Genomic DNA, 27,924 nt, shown 5'->3' with positions numbered 1-27,924 from the left:
GCAGGGATTTAAACCTGTCTACTTAGTTCCAGATTTTGCTCTTTCTGCTATACCATATTGCTTCCAGACAAAATAGGCACCAAACTAAGAAGGAAAGATATATGAATGAAGAGTATAAAAAAAAAGTACAGAGCCCTGGTATTAAATATAAGCTTTCAGTATGCTTTTAGCAGCCTGTTAATGGTGGTTATTCTTTTAATGGATTGTTGTTAACGTGTTTAACCTGTATAATTTGGCATGGCTGTATCCACTAGGTACAAGATAACCGATATTATTGGGAAGGAAGAGGGACTTGGAGCAGAGAACCTTCGAGGTTCTGGAATGATTGCTGGAGAATCCTCGTTGGCCTATGATGAGATCATCACCATTAGCCTGGTAAATCTTGCCAGAGCGTGAGATTTTTGAAGAGCTGACTAGGATTTGTTTTTGCTCCCATCCCCGCTACTTAGTCCCAAATGGGAGCATTTCTTAAAAACTGTATATCTACAATTTGATTTTAATTGTGCACGAAAGTAGGAAGGCAGGATAATGTAAATAATTGAATTTCCCAGCTAAACGTAGCACCTCATGTTAGCCTTTAGTTTAACTTCTTATTTCTCTAAATATTCTACCGGAGTATTAACAGCTGAAATTTCTTCTCCTCTTACTGTTTTCCTTGTTCATACCTCTAGTGTAGATGCCAAACTTCTGTGAAATAAACAAAAGTGTAAGAAGTAAAGGGCGTATGATCCTTTAACTGTCTGTAACTTGAATCATTGAATGAATTCTGTACCTTCTTTGCTTTAACCAGGAAATTGTGTTTTTGTATTGTTATTAATCAAACAGATTTCCTAAAAAAGCAATATCTTTTTTCTGTTAATGTGGATTTTACATATCTGTGCCTTAGTTATTATAGCTAGGGAGGGAACATAAATATGTGACATGTCGAATTTATTCTTTTTTAAGGTTACATGTCGGGCCATTGGGATTGGGGCTTACCTTGTCCGACTGGGACAGAGAACCATCCAGGTTGAAAATTCTCACTTAATTCTGACAGGAGCTGGGGCCCTCAACAAAGTAAGTTTCTAGGGTTTGGGAGAAGTATGTGAAGCTTTTGGAGGATTATTGTGAATTCCTAATTCTAGATCCTGATTGGGGGAAGGCTTCCTCAGTCTATCTCTTCCCCTCTCCCTCCATCTTCCCTCCTATTCATTCATTCATTCATTCAACAAAATGAGTGTTTTGAGTACCTACTATGTGCCAGGCACTATTCCAAGCCCTGAAGATATGTAATAAACAAACCATATAGAACTCCTGCTGTGAGGAGTTTACATTCTGATGTCCTTCTAGAAATACAGAACTAATTGAATGCTTCTGTTCTGCCTTCCCTCCCTTTTTCTCATCTGTGAGCGAGGGATGTGAGATCTATTCCCAGACATGGAGCTACCTCTGAAACATCCTCTGAACATGTTGAGGGTATCAAGTTTTAATGTTTTGAGAAATTTGTGAAAGCACCTCTGAAAAGGAGCACATATGATGGTCCCTTGTACGTAAGGAAGTACTTGGTAATTATTGAGTGGAAAGATGGGTGGATTGGATGCATGGATGGATTGCTGAGAAAGAGTATGACATGGAGATTTATTTTCCCTTCAAAAGAAATGCTTGTGCCTTTTCAATCCAAGCTCATAGTGGCTTTTCCAGAGAGGGAAAAAAAATGGATAGTGAGGTCACAGCTTGCAAGAGTGAAAACTGTCTAAGAATACCTGAATATATATATATTTTTTAATTAATTAATTAATTTAGGCTACGTTGGGTCTTTGTTGCTACGAGCGGGCTTTCTCTAGTTGCGGTGAGTAGGGGCTACTCTTCGCTGCGGTGCACAGCCTTCTCATTGCGGTGGCTTCTCTCGTTGCAGAGCACGGGCTCTAGGCACGCGGACTTCAGTAGTTGTGGCACGCAGGCTTAGTTGCTCCGCGGCATGTGGGATCTTCCCGGACCAGGGCTCGAACCCGTGTCCCCTGCATTGGCAGGCGGATTCTTAACCACTGTGCCCAGGAAGTCCCCGACAGTATAGTTCTCACTCCTTTGCGGGCATAGGAAAATTATTTTCTCTCCAGAGCCAGGAATATGTAATTGTCTGAGGCTGCCTGGCTGACTGACCTCGTACAACTCGTATAACCCCTCAACTCCTCAGCTTTCTTTATCTGTCAAAGGGGGATGATAATTTCCACCTCTGAATGATGCTGTGGACATCAAATGAGAAAACATAGGTGAAAGCAGCTAGTAGTTGGCACAAAGTGTTGGCTCACATTACAGTTGTAGTTTCCTTTTCCTCTCCCTTACACGGTTTGGTGATTGAGCTTGCGGAGCTATACGCATGCTAAGTTGTTTACTAGACTCACACAAACTGTTTATGAAGCCTTGGCTTTCAAGTGGAAGGATGGGAATTAAGTGTCCTATCCTATCATTCCCATTTAGAATAAGTTGACGCTGCCATCAGTCCAATTAGCTTTTGGGGATGTCAGAAATGAGAATGGTGTGGTGTGATAAGTTTGCTCTCTGCATTCGTATGAACTTCGTGTCCTTCTCTGGGCTTGCCTTTCTCTCCAAGGAAAGGCAGAGCAGTGCTAACAACGGCAAACTTGGATGTCCTGCTCTCTTTTTGGAGAGTAGCCTGGAAATAAATATTGTGAACTGCTCTACTGAGGGAGATTATTGCTGCGGGAGAAACTCACTTTATTTTTAAGTTGTTCTTTTGGATACCTTCTTAGGATGAGATACTGATGAATGCTGAAGAGAATTGTAGATACCATTATCTGTGAGGATAGAATTTAAAGAAGACACCTGCATTTCCATAATGTTCCCGTACCTGAACAAAGAGCTAATTTCTGAAAAGTATCTTGCTACATTGAGTTTTTTATTTTCTCCCTGATATCCAAAGAATATTCTGAAAAGCAAAGGTGGTGGTGTTGTGTTGTTGTCGCTGCTGCTGGGGTTTTTGTTTGTTTGTTTGTTTTTTCCTAAAAACTTGCTAGTTGAATTTCAATCCTGCCACAAAGAAAGCATTAGGGAATTTTTTCTTAAAACCCGGTTGAATTGTTATGATCAAATTCATTATATTCATCTTCCTCCTAGCCTGCAGGGCTGCTTGTTAAAGGAGAAGTCTAGTTGTAGGGAAAAGACAGTAAAGCTGTAGCTGTAACTTACCCCACAATGCTCATTTCCAGAAGGCTGCGATCATTTGTAGCTGAAGGGAGTGATCAGTTATAGGGGTTACTTAACCCTGCTCTGCCCGCTTCACTGTCTTCATGTCACTGCCTCTTATGTGCAGCCGTGGTGCTGGAAGACCCCCGATTTCATGCAAATTCATTAAGAATGTCCTGTCTGCCCCTGTTGCCTCTCAGGTACGAGAAAGGAAACTAGAAAGGAGCCACACGCTCAGACTGCCTCTTCCGCCTCCCTCCTTGTGCACATCCTGCCTTTGTCTGCACTGGTGTCTCTTTGCACATCTGCCTTTTCTTCCTATAAGAATCTCTGTCTCGCATCCTCTGGGCGTGTGTCCAGGTCACTTTGAGTGCATGCCTCTTCCTGTGTGAGTGCTGGTCTCTGTCTCTTTGTGTCTGTATGTTGCGTCTAGATCCCTCTTTTTCTGTCTGTGTGCCTCCCTGAGTCTCCATGTGTGAGTCTTTGTGTGTGTCTGAAACCCTGTAGAGACTCCACAAGCCCTGGCCATCTAGCTTGTCGTACGCGTGTACCTGTGTAAAGCGGGAATGTAGGCAGTGTATGCGAGCTTTTAGGCTGTAAACATTTGACCCCTACCTTTTTGAGTCTTCATCCTTTATGTTAAAATTAGGGTGAAGAATAAGAAGGGAGGTGGTTGTGCAGAGGTTGTAGGGGGGGAAAAAATCTGTGTGTGCAAGTGCCGATCCCGTTGACCCCTTTGAAAATTGAAATAATGATAATGCGTGTCTCCTGACTGCATCAAAGTATCAGCACATCAAAAGCCAGGAGGCATGAAATGCAAATGATAAAGTGAAAGCAGATGGATTGTGCATGATCGCCTGATGCCCAATGAATTTTAAAAGGTGCCGGTTTGCAAGGGCGGGTGGGGAGACTGAAATAAACACGTTATCCCTGCAATTCTTTTTTGTTCTTGACGCTCACTCCTGACAATATTTGTTCACACTTGAGTGAACACCCACTTCATCTTTCTCTCTCTCTCTGTCTCTCCCTTCTTCCTCTGTCTCTCTCTCCTCTCTAACTCCACCCCCCAGCCCCCCACCCACCTCTTACACGTCTCAGGTCATGTCGCACTGCAGCTCTGGTGGAAATAATAAGATATAAACCACGAGGTTGTTATTTGCATAGAAATAGCATGGAGCCCCAGGCAGCAAGGGAGAAGGACACAGGGATCATTTGTCTAAAATTTTAATGAAAACTTTTGCTGAGGCAGAGATTTTTTAAAAACTTTCTTTCTCCCTGCTTTTCTCCTCCCCTCCTCACCCCCCTCCACCCCATCTCTGCTTTGACTGAACATAGTTGGATGTGAAGAGAAAGGTTTGTCACTCCACATATCACACTCCCGTAATGCAGCCACATGTAAATTGTTTGTTCCTTTAATAGATATGAAGCTGGAGAGACACGTATTCCCAACTTAATACACTGCATGTACGCGTCAAGCTTTTATAGCTACTCTCCATCTCAGTGCTCATGTGATGTTGCCTGTCGTTAGCCGACCTGGTTTTAATTAGTTTAGACCTTCTAACCTCTTGCTTCCAAAGACTCTTACTTTTTAAAGGATTTCTTTTTGTAGCCAGCAGTGGTCATCTGCATATAAAATATAACCATCCCGGCGGTTTCCTGTTTTTCTCTTTCAGTGATTTCACCGTTCACCTACACATCTTATTCACGGGCCCCATCCTTTGCCACTCTGTCTTTTGTTCCAGAACCAGAAAGAGCTCCCCATATGCGTCTTTTGATCCCTTGTCCTGTGATCTCAGTATTTGTGTATTCTCTTTCCTTGAATGTCTTGTTCTTCGCTGCCTGCAGTTATTTGTAAAATACTCAAAGTATTACAAAGGTGAGGAGAAATACAGGATCCAGGTTTCCTTAAGTGTTGCAGAAGCAGAGTTGACATTTGAACTCAAGGTAATGAGATGGTGATTAGAGGCAGCCTGCATGACTTTATTTGAAACTTAAAATCAAGAACATCTATCTGGTTCCTTGCTACCTTCTGGGTGGGCTGGTGGCATCAGGGCCATTTTACAGATGGAAAGACAAAAACAGCAAGAGGTAAAGTAACCTAGTTCCACTGACAAAGACTAGAAGTAGCAGCAGAACATGAACTTCCACATCCCCGAGTTTCATTTAAGATGCGCTCAGTCCCCTGGGCTTAGTGTCCAGAAGGCCTGAGAAGAGAAAGCAGTCCGGTCATTTTATTTTGTGTCCAAACATCACGAGAGTGATGACATTAGGAAGAGAAGCTTCTAAGGGCCTGCTCTTTCATGTCACTCCAGGTAGTGGGTCATAGGTTCCCAGCTCTACAAACTGTGGGCTGTTGGTGGGCAGATCCCTCAAAATGCCTCACTGAGTGGTAAGGGCGGACTTGATGGACATGACAGACTACCTGCTCAAAGTGAGTCATGCTGGCCTGGCAAAGGCAGCAGTCTGTGTGCTTGGAGAACTGGAAAGATAGACCCTTAAGGGTCTGTGACAGTTTGTAGAGTCATGAACTCCTAAGTCAAGGTGCCACTGGATGTTTGCAGTGACTTTCGGACCCACTTCCTCTCCCCTCCACTCCCCGTCTCTGTTTCTGTGTAATATGTGTACTGTAACATCAGGTGGTGGGTAGGCTGGGAGGACCTAGTGTGATAAGGGAAGTAGACTAGAGCCTGCCAGTTCTCAGTCCACTGCCCCAGACTTGGTGAAAGCTCTCTCTGTATACCAAGAAATCAGCATTGCAGTTTTTGACTTGTCCTCTGGACAGTTACTGTCTGTGGAGGTAAGGCATGTGCCCATGGCCTGATAGATAGATTATAGATTCATTCAAGAGGTGATATATGATTTTCTTGTGATAGCATTTTAAAGCTTCTGGTTTAAGGCAAAAAAAAAAAAAAAAAAAAAATCCAATAATCTCATTCCCCTTAGCGAGAGCTGGCCCCTATTTCCACTGAATCTGCCAGGAAAAAAAAAATTATGTGATGAGTGTGGCTAGGGCTGTATGTTAGGCCTGTAGGGGGCTAATTCTGCTAATCTTGCTTTTGAGACTTGGTATCAGTCCTTCTCTGGACCTCAGTTTCCAAATACATATTTTTATGTGTCTGTACAATATGAAATGTGGTTCTGTTGGGTACAGTATCAGAGTTCCTCCCAGGAGCTTGTAGCGCCAGGGGACTGCACTGTACATCCTTCCTCCTCACCCATGACTCTGTGACACTCAACGTGAGAGTCAGTCCCGGAGGCTCGAGAAAGCAAGGGGGCAGTTCTTTAGCTCTTTTGTGAGGCAGCATTGTAACTGTCACATAACTGAAAGAGGTGGAATAGTTAAGACTGGCCACGTTTGAGTCCAGGCTCTGCCACCTGTGAGTTGTGTGACCTTGGGCAGTGCATTTAACCCTTCCAGGTCACCGTTGTATTAATTGTAAAACGGGGATCATAATAGTACCTATCTACCAGGCTCTTGTGCAGATTATATGAGTTAATACTGGTAAATCACTGGCACTGTTGTGGTCTTCCCTGTGATGCAGTTAGGGGTCTTTCTCATTGCAACTCATTATCCAGGCCCTGGAAGGGAAATACGAACACAACATTCTCTATATTTTCTGACCCTTTGAAGGCAAAAATTCCTTTAAGAAAATGTTAGATGTCAGTCCTCACTGTGGCGTACATTCATGTATTGACTTCCCCTATAGATGTTATCTAAAGACAGTCACACACTTTGGAAAGCCATTAATGTGAGAGGCCCCATGTTCAGTCCTGATAGGGTAGTATATGTGTCAGTCATCTGTCTGCGAGAGTCCCCAAGGACTTGTTGATACAATAGCCCATAATCACTCTAAGGATCAATCCAGCAATTTGCATTTTTAAAAGTCCCTAACTACCTATTTTCACAATAGACAGGCCCTGTGCTCCGAAGCTCCAGATGGGATCGCTCTCCTTTCTAAAGAGGGCATTTGAGCTTCCTGAGTAAGCCTCGCGTTAGCATTATGAACGAGTTCTCAGAAAGGGTTGCAGTGGGCGCATCCCCTTAGTTTTCAAGCCCTTCCCCCTGCACACACACAAAATATGGGCACACCTCACTCTGTCTGGGGGGTTGTTTTATTTGTCTTTCGTTTGATGTTCCTTGGGTTTGGTAGGAAACTGTACCAGGTATCTTGGACTCCATTAGTGAGTCAAGGTAATATACCAGAAGTCTGATCCCGGGCTCTCCGGTAGAATTCGTATTCAGAGCTCCATTGCCTCTGACTCTAAGACAGCCCATGTGGGCATGGTGGCTTAGAGACTCAGGACGGGAGACCCACACAAGCATCAAGTCAAAGCTCTGAGTCTCTGCCTGGGCATTAAATAGAGACTCAGGAATTATCATGTTTGACAAACTATTGTAAATGTGCTCAAACTTTTTGAAGTTTCAAAGCCTTTAGATTATTTAAAAAAAAAAAAAAAAAGCAAATGAAAAAGTTTTGATTATTCCTCTCCTTGCCATTTACTAGGTAAAGCAACGTTGGGCTCTAATCTCTTTGGGGCTCAATTTCCTCTTTGTAAAATACGTTTCCCACCTTAAGGTGAAGGCCAGAGTTTCTCTTAATCTTAAATTCTCTTTAATTTCTAGTATCCTGTTATGCTATGAAGATGTATCTTGATTTGTAGCCAGGGAACCGTGTTAGGCTGGGGCAGGGAGAGAATAGATGAGGGGAAGGAGTTGGGGGGGATCAAAAAAGTGACTACATGTGAGAGAATTTTATGTTAGTGAGATTACATATCAGTGATGTGTAAAATTATTACATATTAGCAAGATTAGGAATGGGAGTTGTAAAGCATAACAATTCAAAAATTTTTTGTTTCTTATCCATATTGTGGAAGAATAAATGCCCCGTGGTGGGTGGGAGGGGTGATATCGTTCATGATGACACCAAGGGGCCATAGAATTATAATTGTTGGGAGTGGAAGGATCCTCAGAAGTCCAACCACCCAACTGTTGTTTGAATTTCCTCTGTGACTCCATTACCAAATAGTCATTCCGTTACGCTTGAAAAACTCAACTGAAGGGGAGCTCAGTACTTTTTCAGCCAATCCCTTTCATCTGTACAAAGTTCTTCCTTATATTTGGCTAAAGTCTGTTTCTCTGTACAGACAAACGAATACCTCTTAAAAAGCAGTTCAAAATTAACAAAGCAACTCCCAGTTTGATGGTCTGGCTTATGTAGAACTGAACAGAACCAAACTCTTTCCCACGTATTTTTGCTTTCAGAGTCTGGTCTTGTCTCAAGAACAAATGTAGTGAAGATGGAAATGCTCTTCAAAGATAGAAAAGAAATTGGACTCATAAATAACATTCTTGCCAGCTGAAAATATGAAATACTTAGTAATTACTAGAGAAACAGCTAAAACTCACCACTATGAAGTAGTACTCTATGGAACCTTAGGAGTCTGCCATATGGCGTCACGCACGGCTTTTAGACCTGCCCATCACCTGCCGTGTCGAAAGTCAGGATCCTAATACATGATTGAAAGATAGGTCTTTCTGAGTGCTGCATATTTAGGTACTAGTTAAAACTCATGGTTTGGTGGTATTTATTTCAGGAATCAATAAAGGTGCTGTAGACTGAGGTAATCTTAAGCTCTATGGGCACACAAACCAAATGTGAAATGCTAGAGCTTATTACCCTCTCAGCTCAGGGAGCAGTCTCTGGCTCACTTCATACGTGTGGACCTCCATTACATCTCTGCCCTCTCTCTAGAGGGTCCATTCCAGCCTCCCGGACTGGGATGCTTCCCGAGTATTGGAATCAAGAGATGCCTCCACTTCACAGGTTCTGTGGCGTGTAGGGTCTCGGCACGTTCTGCCTCTCATAAAACCTCGTCCCTGAACTCAAGCTAAGTGCCCCCTGAGGACTGCCAGCACAGTGCCCTAAGCAGAGCAGCTGGGCGTTTTCATCTTCCAGTCAGATGTTACGCCTTCTTATGCTGGATTTTCTTCACCTTTCTTTCTACACATGTTCATAGCTCTGTCTTTGCAAATTAGTGTTCAGTTGAAGCTTTGCTATTCCATCTTTCCCTCTGCTATCCCCTTAACCTTTCTTCTCCCCCATCCCCAGCCTGAAACCCAAGTAAATTAGCTTTTCACCCCTGCCCCCCAGTTAAAAAAAATCCCATGCTCCTTCAACAGTGTCTGTTCTTGGCTTCGCAGTCAGCAGCCATCTCCAATAACCATCCAGCTGTCAGCTTTGCAGCTCCCCACTACCTCCCACCTCCCCCATCACTCACCAGAGGAAAAAGAGAGCCAGAGCCAGAGCTCGAAATATATCATGCAATAGTGTATCATGAATTTGTTGTGAATCACAGCGGTGAAGCAGGTTTATTTATTTCTGAGACCTTAAATCAATACAAAGTAGGTCTCTTAGTTCTGAAGCTGGGATGGAGTGTGAAAAAATGAGCCCATTGTACTCTTAAAACTTTGGGGAAAGGAGATGACAGCTATATAATTCCATTTACCAGGCACTAGGGGCTTTAATGTGAAGGTGACAGGGAGCTCTTTGTGCATTTAGAGCACCATATCTTCTAAATAAAAGATCTGTAGACTTGATAGTGGAGCATAGCTCCTAGTTTAATAATCTCCAAGCATTAGACCGAGCCAATATGTTCCCAAGTCAGAGAGGTCCCCCCCCCAAACGCTCATAAATTAAAAGTGCAAGAACTGCACACGTTGGTAGATTAGAAATGCAAGGACTTCAGTCTTCCAGGGGGAAGACAGACCCGGTCCCTGGCTGTGCACAGACTGCTGTGTGAATATGATAAAGACGCAGGAAACGAGACTGTTTAGAAACCTGACTCCTGGCTGTTCATCATTCTCGGGAATGTCCTCCGTGCATGGATCCAAATCTGGCTATGTCCCCTCTCATTCAGAGTGGCCATCTTCACACAGTCTAATCAGCTGATGTACACAGTCAGGGGTGTTGAATTATGAAAGGAGAAGCTTTAAGAGCTGTTTAGATTGAGCTATAGATTATCATGCCCAGGCTTCAAGTTTTTCTGGTTGATTCTTCACTGGTTCCTAGTTTTTTAAATGTCTCAGTCTGGAATTTAAGCCCTTTAAAATAGTCTGTACATAAGAGAAATCGAGAAATCGGTGTTTATTAAGGAAAGGAACTCATCCAAATTTAACCAACAGCATAAGATGCAAATATGAGAAGTCAAGACCATTGGAACATATATTCAAGTTTTGGGTATCTTCATTTTCTATCTAACCCTCTGATAAAATGTCTTCTCAACAGCTAAAGCAGGTTTATGCAGTTCAGTAGAGCAACCCTAGTATAATATGACTTTATAGTACATAGAGTTACTAGCTTAATTCTAGCCCAGGTAAAGAATTTTGAAAGAAAAACCCAGTGTCTACACTGGGGAAAACTAAAAGGAGAGGAAAATTGAACCACTCATTTTGCTTAAGGAACCTGCTATACATTATAACACTAATAGGAAAGACTTCGTTTGCTTATAGTAGTTCAACTTGCTGAAAATACAAACCAGAGCTGAGTTTTTATAGAGCAGTGAGAATTATGGCAGTTCACCTGCATTTATTGTGTGCCTGTTGTGTGTAAAGCTCTGTTCTTATGCTGTGGGTGTACAAATATGATTCCTGCTCTCATGGAGCTTAAATTTAGGCTAAAAGACAATAACAAGCTTTTCATGTGTTCTAAGGGGAAAACATTAAATTGCTACCCATCAGATGTAAATGAGAAAACACAAACAAAAAGGCTACAAAGATGAAAGAAAGGTCAGTGTTACTCCCCAAGAAGCCAGATCCCAGCAGGCACCAAACTCTGTGCCTTGCCACTGGTGGGCACACGCAGACAGTCACACAGCCATCTGCCTTCCACCAACCTCACGTCCCATATCCTATTCAGAAAAACCACTGGGAGGTGACTGGAAAAAAAAAAAAATGTGTATATATATATATATATATATGTATATGTGTGTGTATATATATATATATATATACACACACACACACACACACACACACACACATATATATAGCTCTCACAACTCAATAATAGGAAAACAACCCAGTAACTTTTTAAATGGGTAAGAAATTTGAACAAACATTTCACCAAAGGCATAAGGATGGTAAATAAGCACACAAAAAGATATTTATCATTAGTCATTAGGGAAATGCAAATTAAAACCACAATTAGACACCACTAAACTAAAATAAAAAATTCTAAGCAGACAATACTAAGTGTTGGTGAGGATGCAAAACAACTGGAACTCTCATGTGTATTGGTGGGAATGCAAAATGGTACAGCCACTTTGAAATAGTTTAGCTTTTTAAAAAAATAGAGTCAGTTATCCACTTACCATATAACCTAGCAGTCCTACTCCTAGGTATTTACTCAACAGAAATGAAAATGTGTATTCATACAGAAACCTGTACATGAATGTCTCTAGCAGCTTTATTCATAGTTGCCAAAAACTGGAGACCACCCAAATGTCTGCTAACAGGCAAAGAGATGGACAAGGTGTGTTATTTCCATAAAATGGAATAGTACTGTGCAGTAAAAAAGGAACTACTGCCACCTGCGTCAGCATGAATAAATCTCAGATGCATTATGCTGACTGAAAGAAGCTAGACTCATAACATTCTAGAAAAGGCAATATTGTTGAGACCCAAGAATCAGTGGTTGTCAGAGGTGGGAGAAGGGAATTGATTACAAAGGGAATGAGAATACTTTGGGGGCTGATGAAAACTTTTGGGGTGATTGTGGTGGTGGTTATATGCCTATGTGATGTCAAATTTCATGTACACCTAAAAATGGACAATTTTACTATATGTGAATTATACCTCAATAGACCACACTTTTAAATTTTTTCTATTTTTGGAAGTAATTTATTGTCAGTATGCTCGAGTCTGTAGCTAAATGAGCAGTTGATGGATCCCTGAGGTGAGTGATTTCGTTTGACATCAGTTTTGACTCCGGAAGCCTATGCCTGTTCTCATACATTTAACAAGTAAACTGTCATGTGGCTCTTCTCTACCCCAGTTGCATTAAAAATGAGTCTCTGTTCCTCACCAGTCCATCTTCGAATCCTTACCATCCTTCTGCCGTCTAACTCATTCCTCTGTTCTCCCTACATCTCAGTAAACAGAGATCTTCCCAGTGTCATTTCTGGCCTGTATCATCTCAGTTTCTTTTTGGCTAAATATCTTTTCTACTACTGGTAGCTCCGTCCCTTTACTCCAGTTTATCCATCACCAAACCTGATCGCTTTATAATTTTGCTGCTAATTGAGAGATATTTGGTCTTGCAGTGGACAGTGTTGAATCCAGCCGTGGCTCACACCAGAGGCTTTCCCATTCTGTGCCAGCAGTGTGTTACTGGGCCCCTTCTTGATCCCCAACCCTAGCCTGCCAGCTGCCAACCAGCTCTGGAGGGTTTGCCAGTGGCAACAGTGGCAACAAAGTGGGGAGAGGAACTTGTAACCCTGCGTCTTTGTATTCAGAGACTGTGTTTTGGAACCCCCAAGTATTCTTGGTCTCATAGGCACTGGTCTTGTCTCCCTAGAGATTTAATTCCATTCACCCTTGGATATATTCCTGGAGAAACATTTACACAGTGATATGTGCTGCACCACTTAAAATTGTTAATTGGAGATTGAATTACTTGTCAGCTTTTAAAAATGTAGTCCTGTCAGGTCAAGGAAGAGGGTGTTAGTAGCATGAGTAGATGAGCTATTGCATTTTTTCTTCCCCTTCCTCTTTTCTCTCCCCCCCCTCCCTTTTCCTCTCTCATCCTTTCTCCTTTCTTTTGTTCCCATTTTAATACTTCCGTGTTCCCACTTATTCTTTCTCATCTCTCTCTTTCTGCCTTAGCCAAACCTTTATTGATAACCTGACAGGTCCCCAGAGTGACTTTAATATCTAGAATCATGGATGAAGTCCAGTGATGACAGTTGCTGAGGAAATTTACAAAACCCCTCCTCAAATCCTCTGGAGAATAGAAATATTGTAATGAGATGGAGTATTGCAGCAAGCACTCAGCTTGTGTAGCCTAATTCTTAGATGCAGGAGGACTTTTGTACTCCCTGCTTCTTTAACTGACCCATCAGGAATGTTTAAAGGGGGAAAGGTTGGATAAAGGGAGGGAAGCAGCAGAATTCATTTTTTATTCCATCGATATGCATCGTTATTTTTCACATCTTCAGCACATGATTGCAGATATTTGCTTATAAGTCGGAAGGTCCCCAGCATAATGTATATATCAGGACAAAAGCAATTTTTTAAAAAAAATTGAGCTAAGTTACATCTATGAAACTTGGAAATCTCAGTGCCTGTGTGCTGACAAACATCCTGACAAGTAAATAACTACATTCATTCAGTATTACACACTGATTTCATTTGCACAAAACCTCACAATGCTCTGCCACTTCAGTCAAATGTCTGGAGCACTGGGGACGGGAAGAACGTGTTTATCTTGATCTCCAAAAAGGGATTTAAGGGCGAGAGCAGGCGGTCTATTAGACTGTTTTCATTGCCTGTCAGCTGTGGTAAACCTGAGCTGTCTGCAGTGTCTCTAGATAAGGGGCAGCAGCGGCGGCGGCGAAGGCCTCTGCACGTATGTACGTATGGCTGCATTCATTTGTACCTCCTGTGTATCTCAGCATTTCTAAAGGCTAGGTAGCATCTTCCGTGGAGCCTCTCACATTTGTGTTCTGCTAATCACTGGCTGTATGCGGCGCTCTTAATTCCCAGGTCTGCCAGCTGTAAGTGCTGGATGAGGCTGAGGTTTATATGGAGAGTGAATGGAGGTCCTCTTTCAGGCTCAGCCCTGCGGCGTGGGCCCTCTTCAGCAGGGGACCTGAGATGGTACCTGTTCCTAGCATTGCATGGCACTGCCTCTCCACTTAGACCTGGGGGCAGCAGAGTGGGGCCTCATCAGAGTCACCTCTGTTTGAGTGGTTCCTATGTTTAAGTGGTTATTGATGCTTGTTGGGCAGATAAACTAAAAGTTTGTATCATGCAGTATAAAATGTGAGAGGAATAATTTCGGAACTGGAACGTGGCAAGCAACTTGACTTATACAAGAACGCATATGTCCAAGTTGGAAAAAAATTGGTGAACGAAGCTTGCCCACTTCATGAAAATATTATGTTAATGAGGGTTGTTTACCCCAGGTTTTTCTGTAGAAGAGTGGTAGGGCAGTAGATTGAAGAATAAAACAGTGGTTCTGTCTATGTGGCTTCTTTACCGTGCCTTCCTCAGTGCTCATCAGGGTTAGCATAACTGTTCCAGCGCGACCATTTCAGAGTTAGGCAGAATGGATTTTGTCCTCGCCCAGGTTCTGCTTTTGCAGTTGGAGCTTTTGTTGTGAAGTATTCTAAAATCATTAAAACCACTTGAGTCAGCAATGACCCCTATCAATCAGGAGCTATTGTGTGTGCCCTCATTCTACTGGTGCATGCTCCAAACATATGGTCATTGAAGATGAACTGGAGGCTCCTGCTTTCTCTTCACCGATTGTTAAGTAGCTATGATTGTTGGCATTTGTTTGTGGTTAGTGAAGCAGGTTTCATTTTTGTGTGTCCTTCCCCTCTTCACCCCCTACCTCATATGATAAGACTGATCAGAGAGAGCTCTTCGGATACTCTGTTAGTCTGTCCTATAATTTTTATCTTTAATTCCCCAGTTAAATGAATCCTCTTACGTGACAAACGTTTCTTTAGCCCAGGGTAATGTTCCTGGTTGTGGTAAGCGCTGGTTTTCTTTCTGAACCCAGAGGAGAAGAAATGTATAAATACTGCCGCCTTTTCAGAACAATGCCAACACGTCAGAGCCTGAGTTTCCACTTGTGAAGGGAAGACATGCCAAGTTATTAAACTCTTGCTCCTTCCAAGTCTGTCTCCTATTAGTTTGTAAGAATATGGGGTAGAATGGGGAGGTGAGGGGGCCTCCAGGAGTAGCCCAGTTCTAGAGGCTCTCTTCCTCTTTGAAATGAAGGGGCAAAGACATCCGAGGAAGGTGTATTTGAACAGCTAAGCATCTCTTGGTCTGTTTCAGTCCCTTTTTCTGAAATTTGTCCTCGATGGGTTCATTACTGATTTTGGAGAGGTGTGAGGTTCTAAGTGGTTGGACGTTATCAAGTATTAGAGACAGTGTTTCATGGGAAAGAAAATAGCGTTTCTGAGCAGAAAATAGCCCCAGCTCTCTCTTCTAGGCAGTAAGGAGTTCTGGGCTCCTGACGTAGATTGTGGGTATCAGATATTCAGGGTCAGCACAGTGTCTCCTTTTTTTTTCCCCCTTTCCAATTTTATTTTAATAATTAAAAATACTGCTGATCCCACTGAATGACTTCTGGCAGAGAGGCCGTCTGTCCCAGAAGGACCAGTTGTGGGCCATCAGGTTTATGACATCCATAAAACCGGAGCCAGATCAGAGCGCGGCCTCCCTGAGTGACAGGGTTTCTGCCTCCACCAGGGTCCCCCATCATCTGACTGCTTTGGACATTTGTTTGGGGTTGGTTTTTCGTTCTGTTTTGTTTCCTGATGCATGTGCAAGTGTGCGTGTGCACACATTTAAAGATAGAAATGAAACAGGTATGTAATGCCCTCTGCCTGTTAGAAAGACTAAAGCCATAAAAATAACAAACGGCGAGTATTTGCTAGAATGTCAAAGTTATGAGTTTATTTTGTAATGATGTGCTCCTGCCTTCATGAGGTAAACTGGCCGTGGCGGAGGTGTTATTAGTAATATGGACTCAGTGGAGCAGAAAGCCGAGTGACCGAGAGATCAGTGTATCCGTCAGGGAGAGGGCAAATGGAAAGAGACAGCAGGAGAATGAGAAAAGAGCCGCAGCGCCTGGGCTGAGATGAAAGACAGACCGAGAGGCGGAGGGGAGCCCAGTGGTCAGATACGGCCTCCCTGGTTCTGGGGGCTCCTTCAAAGGAGCTGCTGGTGTGTTACTCAGCTCAGGGCTGCCTGCAAAGGCTTGTTCTCTGTGCTTCCTTTGCGAGGAAAGCAGTAATCCGAGAGCCATTTTGCTTCCCATATTCCTTTCAGAAGAGTCTCTTCCATCCTTCCTAGCTGAAGTTAAATGGAACCAAGGCCAGCTGGGTCACATGGAGGTCATTGCTTTGGCCACCACCTTCCTCAGCCTTTGGCGGGTCTTGATGTTGGGGCTGGCCCAGCATACAGGAGAACCAGCTCCTAACAGGAAGGGGCAGGATGGAAATATACAGGTAGAATTTGCTGGTCTTTCATTTATTCGCTTCTCCCCAGAGACTGGAAGTGAATAAAAGTAAGGAAGAAATTTTGTGTTGTGGTTATTTTCTAAAGAAGGAAAGGGAAAAGAAAAGGTAAAACACAGTAAGCGCTCTACAACCGTTAAGAGCTCTCCGGGGCTACCATAGATGACTGGCAATGACTACGCACTCAGCAGTTTGCGATTGTCAGTGAACAGGCCGCCCAGCGTCCATCTGCTGGGTCGGACAGCCTCCCTCCCTGAAAGAAGTCATTAACCAGTCTTCAAGGGGAAAAGAAACCCTACGATTTCCAAGTCGAAGAATATTTTTTCTTCCTTTTTTTTTTTTTTTTTTTTCTTTTTTAAAGGAAACTTTATGGTTTCCAACTGCAGGTGCCCTTCAACCTCACAAGGGTTAAACTCCTCCAGGGATGGATACACCAGGGAATCGAGGCCCTGAATTCCCTGGAACCTTGGGAGGGAAGGACGCAGGAGAAGCAGGTTTGGGTATAAATCACTACCCCGCACCCAGCACACAAAGAGGACTGTCGGCTCAAGGGTTCATTCATGTATGTGTCATAAGTTGCTTCAGGATTTTGCTTTAAAAATCAAATGTAAAGGGGAAAATTAACCCTTAAAAAATGAGGCATCCAAACCTCACAGTGTTTCTATTTAACTGAGACTCATCACTTGAGCTTGTCAAAAGACAGGCACATTCCCTCTACTGTGCCTACAGGCAGCAGCTCGGCCGGGCCTGCAGGCGATGACGTAGCCTGTGTCTCAGGGTCCCAGCTTTACCCACTGCCATGATTTCAGCTCAGAGTCAAGTATGCCACACGCATCTGTGGCAGCTAGTAGAGAGAGAGAGAGAGGCTTGCTGGTGTTTAAATTGCAACAGAATATGTGATTGTTGAAAAGCCTTTTGTGTTTTCCAAGTTTTCTTTTTAGGACAAAGGCCCAGATAGTCCCTCAGCACAACCCACGGAGGCTGGATTCTCTGTCTTGTGGAGAAAAGAATCCATTTTAGTGGGAATTACGAAATAGACTTTGCCTTTCTCTCTGTCTGGACGAATGTCTTTTCTCTTGTTTATTTCTCTAGGTCCTCGGCAGGGAAGTATACACCTCCAATAACCAGCTCGGGGGCATCCAGATCATGCACAACAATGGGGTGACCCACAGCACTGTCTGTGATGACTTTGAAGGGGTGTTCACTGTCCTGCACTGGCTGTCCTACATGCCGAAGGTAAGCCCTCCCACCTTCCTTCCAGCACCGAGGAAGCCCATAGCACCCAGCCTTTTCACCAGAGCTCACTGCCTCTGCGTGTGCGACTGTTTTATGGTAGAGGGATTTTTTTACGATATGTTCTCTGGAAGCCGTTGATTTCTTTTTTTTTCTTAAAGCCATCTTTTGCCTCCTACCTTTAAAATGCCTTTGGATTTCATTGGTTAGTTCCCTTTCTGATGATTTCCAGCCACAGAAGCCTTCGTGTCCTACCTGGGCTCAGATCCCAGCTTATTAAGGCTTCTTCCTCATTGTGGATCTTCCCCTTTGTAATAGGTATCCATCCCTCTGGGGAGCTTCCCGGAGAGCCTGGGCACACTGAAATCAGGAGTCAGAATGCCCCACTTTCTGCCAGGCTCCTACATGAGACTTGAGAGCTGTACCTGTTCCTCAGGGCTTGGCTCGAGATCAGGGTTCTTCTAGCTGACGATTAGGACTAACGGGTGTGACTCCATATGTGGGCCCTGCTGTCTTTGTCCATAACGATTGTTGCTGAGTTGGAGTTGTTCACTGATCGCTGTGCTCTTTCCCCCCCAACTCCCCTTTTAGAGTGTACACAGTTCAGTTCCTCTCCTGAATTCCAAGGATCCTATAGATAGAGTCATCGAGTTTATTCCCACAAAGGCTCCATATGATCCTCGATGGATGCTGGCAGGCCGTCCCCACCCAAGTATGTATACATTTGAGGGTCTGTGGCACCCTGGCCCTCAAACTTCCAGTCTTCCTTTCAATCACTAACCAATTCCTGCACAATAGTATATGAGAAAGAAAACAGAGCCACTGAAGTACCTGGAAATGAGGGAAATCTGAAAAACAGCTCTCTGAAGAAAAAAGTAGAAAATCCTTCGAGAACAAATGAAAAATGAATGAAATCAGCCATTGAGTCATAAGCACTGGAGTCATTAATACATTTCTTTTCTGTTATTAGAGCACTTATTATTTAATGGGTGCAAAGACTTTAAAACAGTTAAATATAAGCCATAAAGTCATAGAATTATAGGACCAGCATCTTTGACCATCTAGTCTCTATAAACAGAGATTGATCAGATAAGTTTTGGAAAAGGTCTTTGAGACCCTTCACTATAGAGCGTGACTGCACTCTTCCCAGCAAGCTGTTGCTGGGCACCCACCCTGCATGCGCCCTTCTTCTCATATGATTTTGGTAATAGTATTGATCTGTGCCTTATTTATTAATGTAAGGTTGCTTTGTAAGATTATTTATTCATGAAGAGACTGTGCAGAGCTTTTAATGTGATAACCGTATGGAGTAAGAACAAGCCCTCCCTCCATGTTTATCTAATATATCCTTCTGTCTTGGGGCTGATTTTACCAAACTTAAAAAACAAAAAGAGGGAAAAAAAGAGGTAACTCCACGTAAGGCAAATGTACATTTCTTGTTTGTCTGTCCATTTGGCGATTTTAACAAACCTTATTTAGCGGGAAGTTCTTTTGTGAAGCCCCAAATCCCCCTGCTACATTTTGAATCTATTTTTTTTAGGCTTTTTGAGAAAGTGTTTGTTCTTTTTTCCGTGTTTATTGCAACTATTTCCTCCCAAAAAGGCTATATCTAAAAGAAGAATGGAATGCAGAAGATAATTCCTTAAACTTAAGAGTCATTGTGATTTTGTTGAAAGAGAAAGAAGTCTTCATAAGGAAGACTTAATAAACCTTTGTGGGCACCCACTAAGCCAGGTGGGCCTGTAAAGCACTTCCATATACACTATCTTATTTGGACTTACTACTTCTCAGAGATAAGAAGAGATGACCATTTTACAGGCTCAGAGAAGTTAAGTGATTTGGGCAAGGTCTCAACAGGTAATACGTAGGAGTTGGGCTTAATCTGAAGCCTAACTATAGATAGTATAAAAAAATCACCAGAGGAGGGCTGACTTTAATTTAAAATGTTACCTGTTGTCTTCAATGCCTTTTCTTGTTAATCTTAATAAAACTAAATACTTTTTCTTACATCACCAGAAAAATCACCATAGTAATCTTTTTCCCTACCTCTCATTTTGATACCAAGATTTATAATAAGAACTATGAGCCTAAGATACCTATCAGCCTTAAAATTCAGGACTTTTTCTGGCAGAATTCAGAACAAGACTTAGTGAGTGTTCTCCTGGGAATTATGGGGTGCCATGTTAGCTGGCTTCTAAGTTCTACATCTGAAATGAACATGACCTGCTCTTCTTTGAGGGGGCCCAGTAAAGCCCACCTGCAATGGCTATAGCCCACTAATGACTCCCCTCTGTCAATCAACATATAAGACAGGAGGGGTTTTAAAGAAAAAAAATTTCCATTTTGAAATGTATTCTGTAGTTCCAAGTCATTACTATTCAAGTAAGAACCATCAAATGATCCAGGCATATAAAGTTAAAATTTCAATATCCTGATGCACTTAGAAGTTTGGTTTAGAAACTTCATCAAAATTTGAGCCCTCTTTCATGGGGTGAACAGGTGTGTGTGTGTGTGTGTAGATGGGCATTATCCTGGCTATTATTAATGAGATCCACAGAATAAAATGAATTTGTGATAAACTAAGTTTTCTGGGTTTTGGATAATATTTTTTCATCGACTCCCTAGTAATTCATCCTGCTGTCTCTTGTGCAGCTAACACTCGCTCCCAAATCGAGTGACTTCAGATTTTAATTTAGTGGAAGCGTTAAAGAAAGCAGATGATTCCCTGTGATAAGTTAAAGCAGATATCTTCTAGGTGAAAAGTTAAAGTCATTTATTAGAGGAGATAGTGCCGTGATATTCTTCAAACTGATGCCCAACACGAGACCAGAATCTAAACGATCGGCTTTGGGCTCATGATAGAGAGATAATTTTGAAATGGATGATCACATTTTACACTGGGGCCATAGAGGCAAGGAATGTAGAACACAGTAATTACAAGTTGAGTCTTGATAAAACACTCTCCATCCTGTTTAAGTCAGCAGAGGTTAGCTTGCTCGGATCTCCACTTTTAATTGGTTTTGGGCTTGGGTTTTTAGGGGGCGGAGGGCCGTGTTCAAATTAGAAGACTTGCTGAGAAACTATGAGCCGAGAGGGCAGCCAAGAAACAGTTATTTGCAGAAGCTTTTATGGGGCCTTGGTCAAACATGGATACCTGTGGAACAGAAGTTGTTTCTCTTAAACTAAGATGTTGAAAGTTTATGTGTCTTGCTGGTGAAGGAAATTCTATGCATAAAGTAGGTTAATGACATTAAGTGTGTTCATCTGAACCATTGTATTTTTGATACCTATCAAGAGTATACAGGCATGGCCCTTTCTTGTAGTAAGATTATACTTTGTGAGCAGTAAGTAAAGCGGATGTATCTTGTTGCTTTTCTAGCAGAGAAGCTGACTCCCTTTTCTCTTCCTCAAATTTGGGTCCTCATCTGATCATTCATACTTATCATTTGGCTGTCTTCAGCTTTCCATTAAAAGAAAATCATTGGAATCAAACAAAATTGTAAGCTAAGTTTTAAAATAGAGATACACATCTTGAAAACATCTTTAATGACTTGGCTGCCTTTTGACAAATGTTTGTGGTGTTTTGAAAAAAGCCAGGTTATTTATTTAAAAGACGCAAACTCTCTCTGCTAGCTGAACCCCATCGTTTAACAATAAATGATGCTTTTGCTGATAAATGATTCTTTTTATTCAGACTAGCAAATGAAATAGGAGATGAGGTCTGAAGGCAGATGAACATTCAGCTGCCTAATGTTTCCATCTATTATAATACGTTTAAAAACAAATAACCCCCCAAATCCAACCTTCAATTTACCAATTCCAGTGTATTTTGAATGAATTGACCATTTTAATTTTCTGTTTTCTTTCTTTCCCTTCTGTAGCCCAGAAAGGTCAGTGGTTGAGTGGATTTTTTGACTATGGCTCTTTCTCAGAGATCATGCAGCCCTGGGCACAGACTGTGGCAGTTGGCAGAGCCAGGTAAGAGCTCTTTTGTTTTGGAAGCTCTTTTTCCTCCCAACTAAAAACAAGAAAAGAAAGGGCTGTATAGGTTTTTTCCAATAATGTTCTCTTTGTCTAAACTTCCTCAGAATACTGGATTATAGTCATGCCCAAGGCAGCATAACTGGAGCACTGGTTCCCAGTGGTCATTTAGCGTGTCACTCTAATGATGCATTTAATCTGAAGTCTGGTTTTGACAACATTTCCTTTTCATAATACCGAAAGAAAAGCTCTCTGGGGCTGTACAGCCCAACCACAATAGCCATAGCTCACCAGTGACCCCCACTCTCTCCCCCAAAGACCATTTTCTTTCAGGAGTAGATGGCCAGTGAATCAGACTCATCTACTTCTCTCTGTAACCCACCCAAAAGATCTGTGTAACCAGAAGAAGTTCCTTCATGGCATTGAGATTATTCAAGTAACAAATGCACTGTACTGGCTTATCGTCAGATTTGAATTGCAAAAAAATTTACCTGAAACAGGAGTGGGTAAAATAAGCTGGAATAAGTTGCAGGGATACCTCTATTTTTCAAGGAGGAAATTAAAGTTTCTATTAAATTTTAATACCCACTCTAAGAAGTGCTTCACTCAACAGCAAGCTCTGCACGAAATAATCTGCCAGGCTCGCCGTAACGAGCACCTGCCGAGGCTGATCTTAATCTGGCTCTGCACCTCGGAGACTCGCCGCCCCGGGGACCCACATCTGGAGCTCACCTTCCTCTCGGGGGCAATCAGGTTTCCTTATCCTGGTGAAAAGTGGCACCTGCTCAAGATTCTCAAACATGCCACACTGGGTTGAGATTTAGATTCCAGCCTCGAAAATAATTCTAGGCTTTGTGGTGCTCTCCGTCCAGCAGGTCAGCACGCCTTGTGCTGCCAGTGACCAGGAGCCATCAGATGGCAAATCCCACCAGGCGGGATCTTTCACTGGGGCTCTGAGTAAGACTCAGCCTGGAGTCTGCCTGGACCGAGACTCCCAGGGACCAGCTCCCATCTTCTCTGGCCTCCCAGGCTTCTGCCACACCACAGGCTTCCGAGTCCCAGTGAGGGTTATTCTTTGTGCCTGGCAGAACTCCCACTGGGGAGAGAGCCCCCCACTCAGGACCTACTGGTTTGTTATAGAGAGTCTTCACAGGACAGTAGAACCAACTTTTTTGAGACTGTGTCTCTTATCCATTCGGCTTCAGTTTTGCCGTCCTTAAAAAACATGACCGATTTTAAGCCTCAGAAAGCCAGACCTTTGTTAAGGTCTTTAAGATCCTCCCATGGGAAATAGGAGAATAATGCTTTACACTTATGATTGGAAGAACAGGGACTGTTCTGTGAGCAAGATCAGTCAAGCTTGGCTGTGGTTAGCTCTGCCATTGTTTATTGCGACACTCACTCTGACTTCTTTCTTTCTTTCCATCTGATGAGTTCTGGGCTTCTTACTCCAAACACATACACATGCTCACAAGTATATAAAACACAAATGGAGCCAGCTTCTTTCAAAAGCAATGGCATTTCGAGAAATAAATATAAATGTATTCTTCTGGGATTGTTACTGTAAGTGCTGCCAAAACTCATCTTTGGTATGTATGTTTGGAATATGTGTGCTATTGGCTGTAAATTGTCTTTTATTATTCCATGGCACCTTGTCCAGGGACACACTATAAAACAAGATGTAGCATCTTCATGTGCTAGCCTGATAAAATTTATATGTAGTATAATAGAAAACAGAAGTTGTTCTGAGCTGTTTTCAAGTTCAATAAATAACTGTAATACTCGGATAAAGATGTTCTTTATTAGGTCACATGGGCCCTAATATGTAAGTTATAAGTTACCGATTTAGGGTGGCTTTTGCAATTACAAGTTTCCAGTTGGATTGTTAATCATTGTGAACAGAAATATTTCTAAACCCTCCTGTGTACCTTCTGCTCGTTGTCTGATTGTCTAGAGGGCTTTTGATTCTGATTCAGTGCAGGCAAGTGACAAGGGGGTGGGTGGTCCCCACTCAGGCCCCTGTCAGGCCTCTTGTGATGACAAGGATCCATTTCCAGTAGCCAGTGTAACAACCAAAGACCATCCTTCATGGAAAAGTTTGTTATGGAGATGCTGTGGGGAGTGAGAGACTATAACCCGTTCCAGCCCCAACCCCAAGGAATGCGGCTGAGAAGGTAAAGATTGAATCACGTTTTCCAGAGTGAGGACGCACCCTGTACCTTGCAGTCTCGCTCACACTCACTTTCTCGCTCTCCTCCTGATTTTTACTGGGAAATCTTTATGAGGACCAAGTGTGGGAGGGTATCATGGAGTACAGATGCAGAGGCTTTGAGCTCCTGAACAGTTTTTTAAATTAACAGAGCTTGGAGATTAAATATATCCTTCCAATATAGATCACCTGTTCAACCAAGATGACTTCTGAAGCTTAACCCTGTCCCACTGCTCTTTTCCAACGGAAGAGAAAGTTAAGGGCTTGTTCAACCACCTCCCTACACTTGGCACATGTTTTTCACCATCCCCGTAACACACCTGCACACTCTGCATCCACACGCCCAATGGTGAGACCTACTGTACCCTCAGATCTTACCAGGAACCACGTTATCAATACTCCATAGAAAACTACAGGTCTGTTCCAGCAATGGAGTTTCAGGCTCCTACTGCCTTTCAGACTGTTCCCCTTCATCTTCACCAAAGACATGCTGTAGGGTGAACTGAGAGATTTCACTTGGCAACCACAGTGATGGTGTGTGTGTGTTCGTTTGTGTGTGTACAAGATCTCACACACGTACTAGACTGTTGAGTCTAAATGCAGAGGCTCCCCCGGTACAACCCTCGGTTTGAATTTATCCTGTGGTGGGGAATAGGAGTGATTCTGAGGGCAGAGTCAGTTACCAGTTACGGTTTACCAGTCATATTTGGTAAATATGCAGTTTCCCTCCATATTCACCAAATTTACCATTTTTACCAAATCTGTAGAGTAACATTTTACCCCCAGAAAAGTCAGATTTCCCCCTGACCCTATATTTGTTTACACATCCCCCTCCATCAATGTTTTGATGTAGGATTGGAAAATAAATGACTAGCTGTAACGTAGACATACATTGGGTTCTTACGTGGCTCATTTTTTATCAGGCTAGGAGGAATACCCGTGGGAGTAGTTGCCGTGGAAACCCGAACCGTGGAACTAAGTATCCCAGCTGATCCTGCAAACCTGGATTCGGAAGCCAAGGTAGGTCACCTCAAGTACCCTGAGCGCCCATGCTTGGAGCTGTGTTTCCACCTCTGCAGAGCTGTGGATATGTTGGGAGCATTGCAAACCACCAATTTTAGAGGAAAGGGCAGTCGGCAGCCTTGAATGATTTCAGACCATCACGAGCTCACTTTTAAGATGACTCGAAATGGACCACAAGCTAAATTCTGCCTGAAAAATTAAATGGGCCTTGGGCTTCCCTGGTGGCGCAGTGGTTGAGAATCTGCCTGCCAATGCAGGGGACACGGGTTCGAGCCCTGGTCTGGGAAGATCGCACATGCCACGGAGCAACTAGGCCCGTGAGCCACAATTACTGAGCCTGCGCGTCTGGAGCCTGTGCTCCGCAACAAGTGAGGCCGCGATAATGAGAGGCCTGCGCACCGCAATGAAGAGTGGCCCCCACTTGCCACAACTAGAGAAAGCCCTCACACAGAAACGAAGACCCAACACAGCCATAAATAAATAAATAAATAAAAATTTAAAAAAAATCTTAAAAAAAAAAAAAATTAAATGGGCCTTTACAGTGGTCTTGTTGTTGCTAGAAAACAGTCTTCTTTTGTTGGGTATGTGGTCTAGAAAGGCAGCTGAGACGATGCTGAGGGCCCATTGGTCCTGGTTCTCCAAGTGCTCGTGGAAGAGCTCCTACTGGAATTAATAAGGAAGTCTGCCCTGACACCAAATGTGAAAGCCACAGCCCATCCTTTTTTTTTTCTTTTTTTCTTTTTGGCTGCGTTGGGTCTTCGTTGCTGCACGCGGGCTTTTCTCGTTGCAGTGCGCAGGCTTCTCCTTGCGGTGGCTTCTCTTGTTGCGGAGCACGGGCTCTAGGCGCATGGGCTTTAGTAGTTGTGGTGCACTGGCTCCAGCAGTTGTGGCGCATGGGCTTAGTTGCTCCGCGGCATGTGGGATCTTCCCAGACCAGGACTCGAACCTGTGTCCCCTGCACTGGCAGGCGGATTCTTAACCACTGCGCCACCAGGGAAGTCCCATCCTTTTCAAAAGAGTGGATTAAGTCTTCACAGCCTGACAAGGGGTCGGGGAGACGAGAGGAGCTTATGCAGCAGGGCTACCTCAAGCGCCGCTGACTAAGCACAGTACAGGGAATCTGTACCAGGCACAGAGGTGAGAGCACGTGGAGACCCTGACCAGGGGGCTTGCTTGGAGCTGTGTGGTCAAGTCACTTAAAGTTGCCCTGGGAAGCCTAGAAGGAGGATGCCTCAGGCTGCATCCTTCCCTTGGAAGCAGTAAGGTTTCCCCCTTCGGACTAAGGAGGGGTGGGTGGTGGAATCAAGACTTAGGAAGAGGAGTATTTAACAAAGTCAAATAGCCAGGATCCTTTCTTCTTTTTTATTTCAAGGATGATCTTCTTGATGAACAACAACTTTGGTTTGGTTTGATTTTGAGTTTTTAACAGTAAAACTTTATTCTCCCTGGAGAGGTTCCCCTTCAAACTGTGTTGTTAATTGTGTCTTCTTCTTTGGCTTTTCCTAATAGATAATCCAGCAGGCTGGCCAGGTTTGGTTCCCAGATTCTGCGTTTAAGACCTATCAGGCTATCAAGGACTTCAACCGTGAAGGGCTGCCTCTGATGGTCTTTGCCAACTGGAGGGGCTTCTCTGGTGGGATGAAAGGTGATTGGCCTGGCCCTGGGCTGGAGGGGCGTCACCGATTCCCTTGAACACGGCAGCAGGGGGAGGAAGGGTTTATATTGGGTTTATATGAGTGTCCTGATAACACATCAGCCTAGGTTTTTGGGCGATTATGCTCCCTCTTAGATATCTTCTGAGTTGTAACTTGAATGGGAAAATTCGATTTTTACAATTTCATACACAATTTCAGAGCTGTCTAGGCGTTATCTAGGTGGACTGCTGATTTAGCTTTCACAGGTTAGTGATGGACTGTTCTGATGGTCCTGGGGAGACACAATTGTGCTAGTCTCTGTCCCTCTTTTCTGGGCATACTCTTTGTTAGTGTTCGTCCTTAATGCTCTATGATGACCAAGATAGATACCGAAATTAGCCGTCACCAGAAGAAAACGAACAAATTCTATACTGGAGGCTTTCCCTTTGTGGCAGTTTGTGATATGTTTTATTATTATCCAACAACAGCCCTGGGCCTGTGGCTCCAGCATATTAGACCATTATTATAAAGACTCTGCTCTGTGCCAGAACTGCCAGTTACTGAGAATCCTCCGTGTGAATGGTTCAGGGAAACACACACTACCTCTCAAGAGTCGTGAAGCTTTCTCTCCAATGGCCAGAGATTCGTGGCCATGCGGAGGCCAGAGACCACATGCCGGGAGGGGATGAGTGTGCTGATAAGTGTCAACTTTATTCCTCAGGGAAAACTCTAGAATGGATTAGGGGAATAGACTGAGGGAAGAGTTGATACTGCTGGAGTGAAAAGAGTGATCAGAGGTAGGACATGTGAAATGTGAAAGAATGAACTCTCAATAAGGCACCCAGAAGTAGCTTGGGGCAGGAGCATCTCTAGCTTTGAGGGAGGAAAAGCCTGGGGAAGTTACCCTTTTATAGGTTATCAACTGTGAGAGGTTAGAGCCTTATGCCAACAACTTTCCCTTACCTGGCTAAGAAAACCCCTGCCTGTATGGCCAGCCTCCCTGCCCAAATGTAGATGAGTAGGGCGATTTTTTTTGTTTTTTGTTTTAGTTGAAAAGGTCCCCTTTGTCTATATTTACTGGAGAACTACCACATTTTGCACTTTCTTTGGGGAGATGTGGACTGTACATGCAAATTAGTGTTTGTATACTTTCCTAAGCTATTCCAGGTGAATTACTTTTTGACCAAGATAATAAATCAGTGGAAATACCATGAGATATTGAGAGTATAGGTTAAACAAATCAATCCTACACATTTTTATTGAGTTCCTATGTGCAAGGAGCTATGCTAGCTAGCTACTTCACAGAAAACAAAAGTAAGTCAGAAAAGAGTCTTGAAGCCTGAAGGAGTCAAGAAGAATGTCTTGTGCAGAAAGTTAAACCCATAATGTATAAAGTATAAACAAAAT

General features: G+C 43.2%; 1 protein-coding gene across 1 annotated transcript; it reads left to right on the top strand.

Moving 5' to 3' along the window:
- Positions 1-6: 6 nt before the first annotated feature.
- Positions 7-27,924, top strand: LOC309622421 (acetyl-CoA carboxylase 1-like). Its single transcript, XM_082409480.1, has 7 exons — positions 7-375; positions 946-1,056; positions 17,530-17,673; positions 18,262-18,382; positions 21,552-21,648; positions 24,784-24,880; positions 26,393-27,924. Exons 1-7 carry the CDS (start codon positions 238-240, stop codon positions 26,573-26,575), a joined length of 891 nt encoding a protein of 296 aa, XP_082265606.1. The 5' UTR covers positions 7-237; the 3' UTR covers positions 26,576-27,924.

The sequence above is a fragment of the Balaenoptera borealis genome (genome assembly GCF_965194805.1).
Source record: "Balaenoptera borealis genome assembly, contig: HAP1_SCAFFOLD_2580, whole genome shotgun sequence".
Taxonomy (NCBI): Eukaryota; Metazoa; Chordata; class Mammalia; order Artiodactyla; family Balaenopteridae; genus Balaenoptera; species Balaenoptera borealis.
The sequence above is the reverse complement of the archived record's forward strand: the minus strand, read 5'-3'. Positions and strand labels throughout refer to the sequence as shown.

Coding starts and splice junctions, on each gene's coding strand:
- LOC309622421 (XM_082409480.1), top strand. CDS start 238: ATGGCTGTATCCACTAGGTACAAGATAACCGATATTATTGGGAAGGAA. Junction 1,057..17,529: donor GAGCTGGGGCCCTCAACAAA/GTAAGTTTCTAG, acceptor TTATTTCTCTAG/GTCCTCGGCAGGGAAGTATA. Junction 21,649..24,783: donor GTGGCAGTTGGCAGAGCCAG/GTAAGAGCTCTT, acceptor ATTTTTTATCAG/GCTAGGAGGAATACCCGTGG.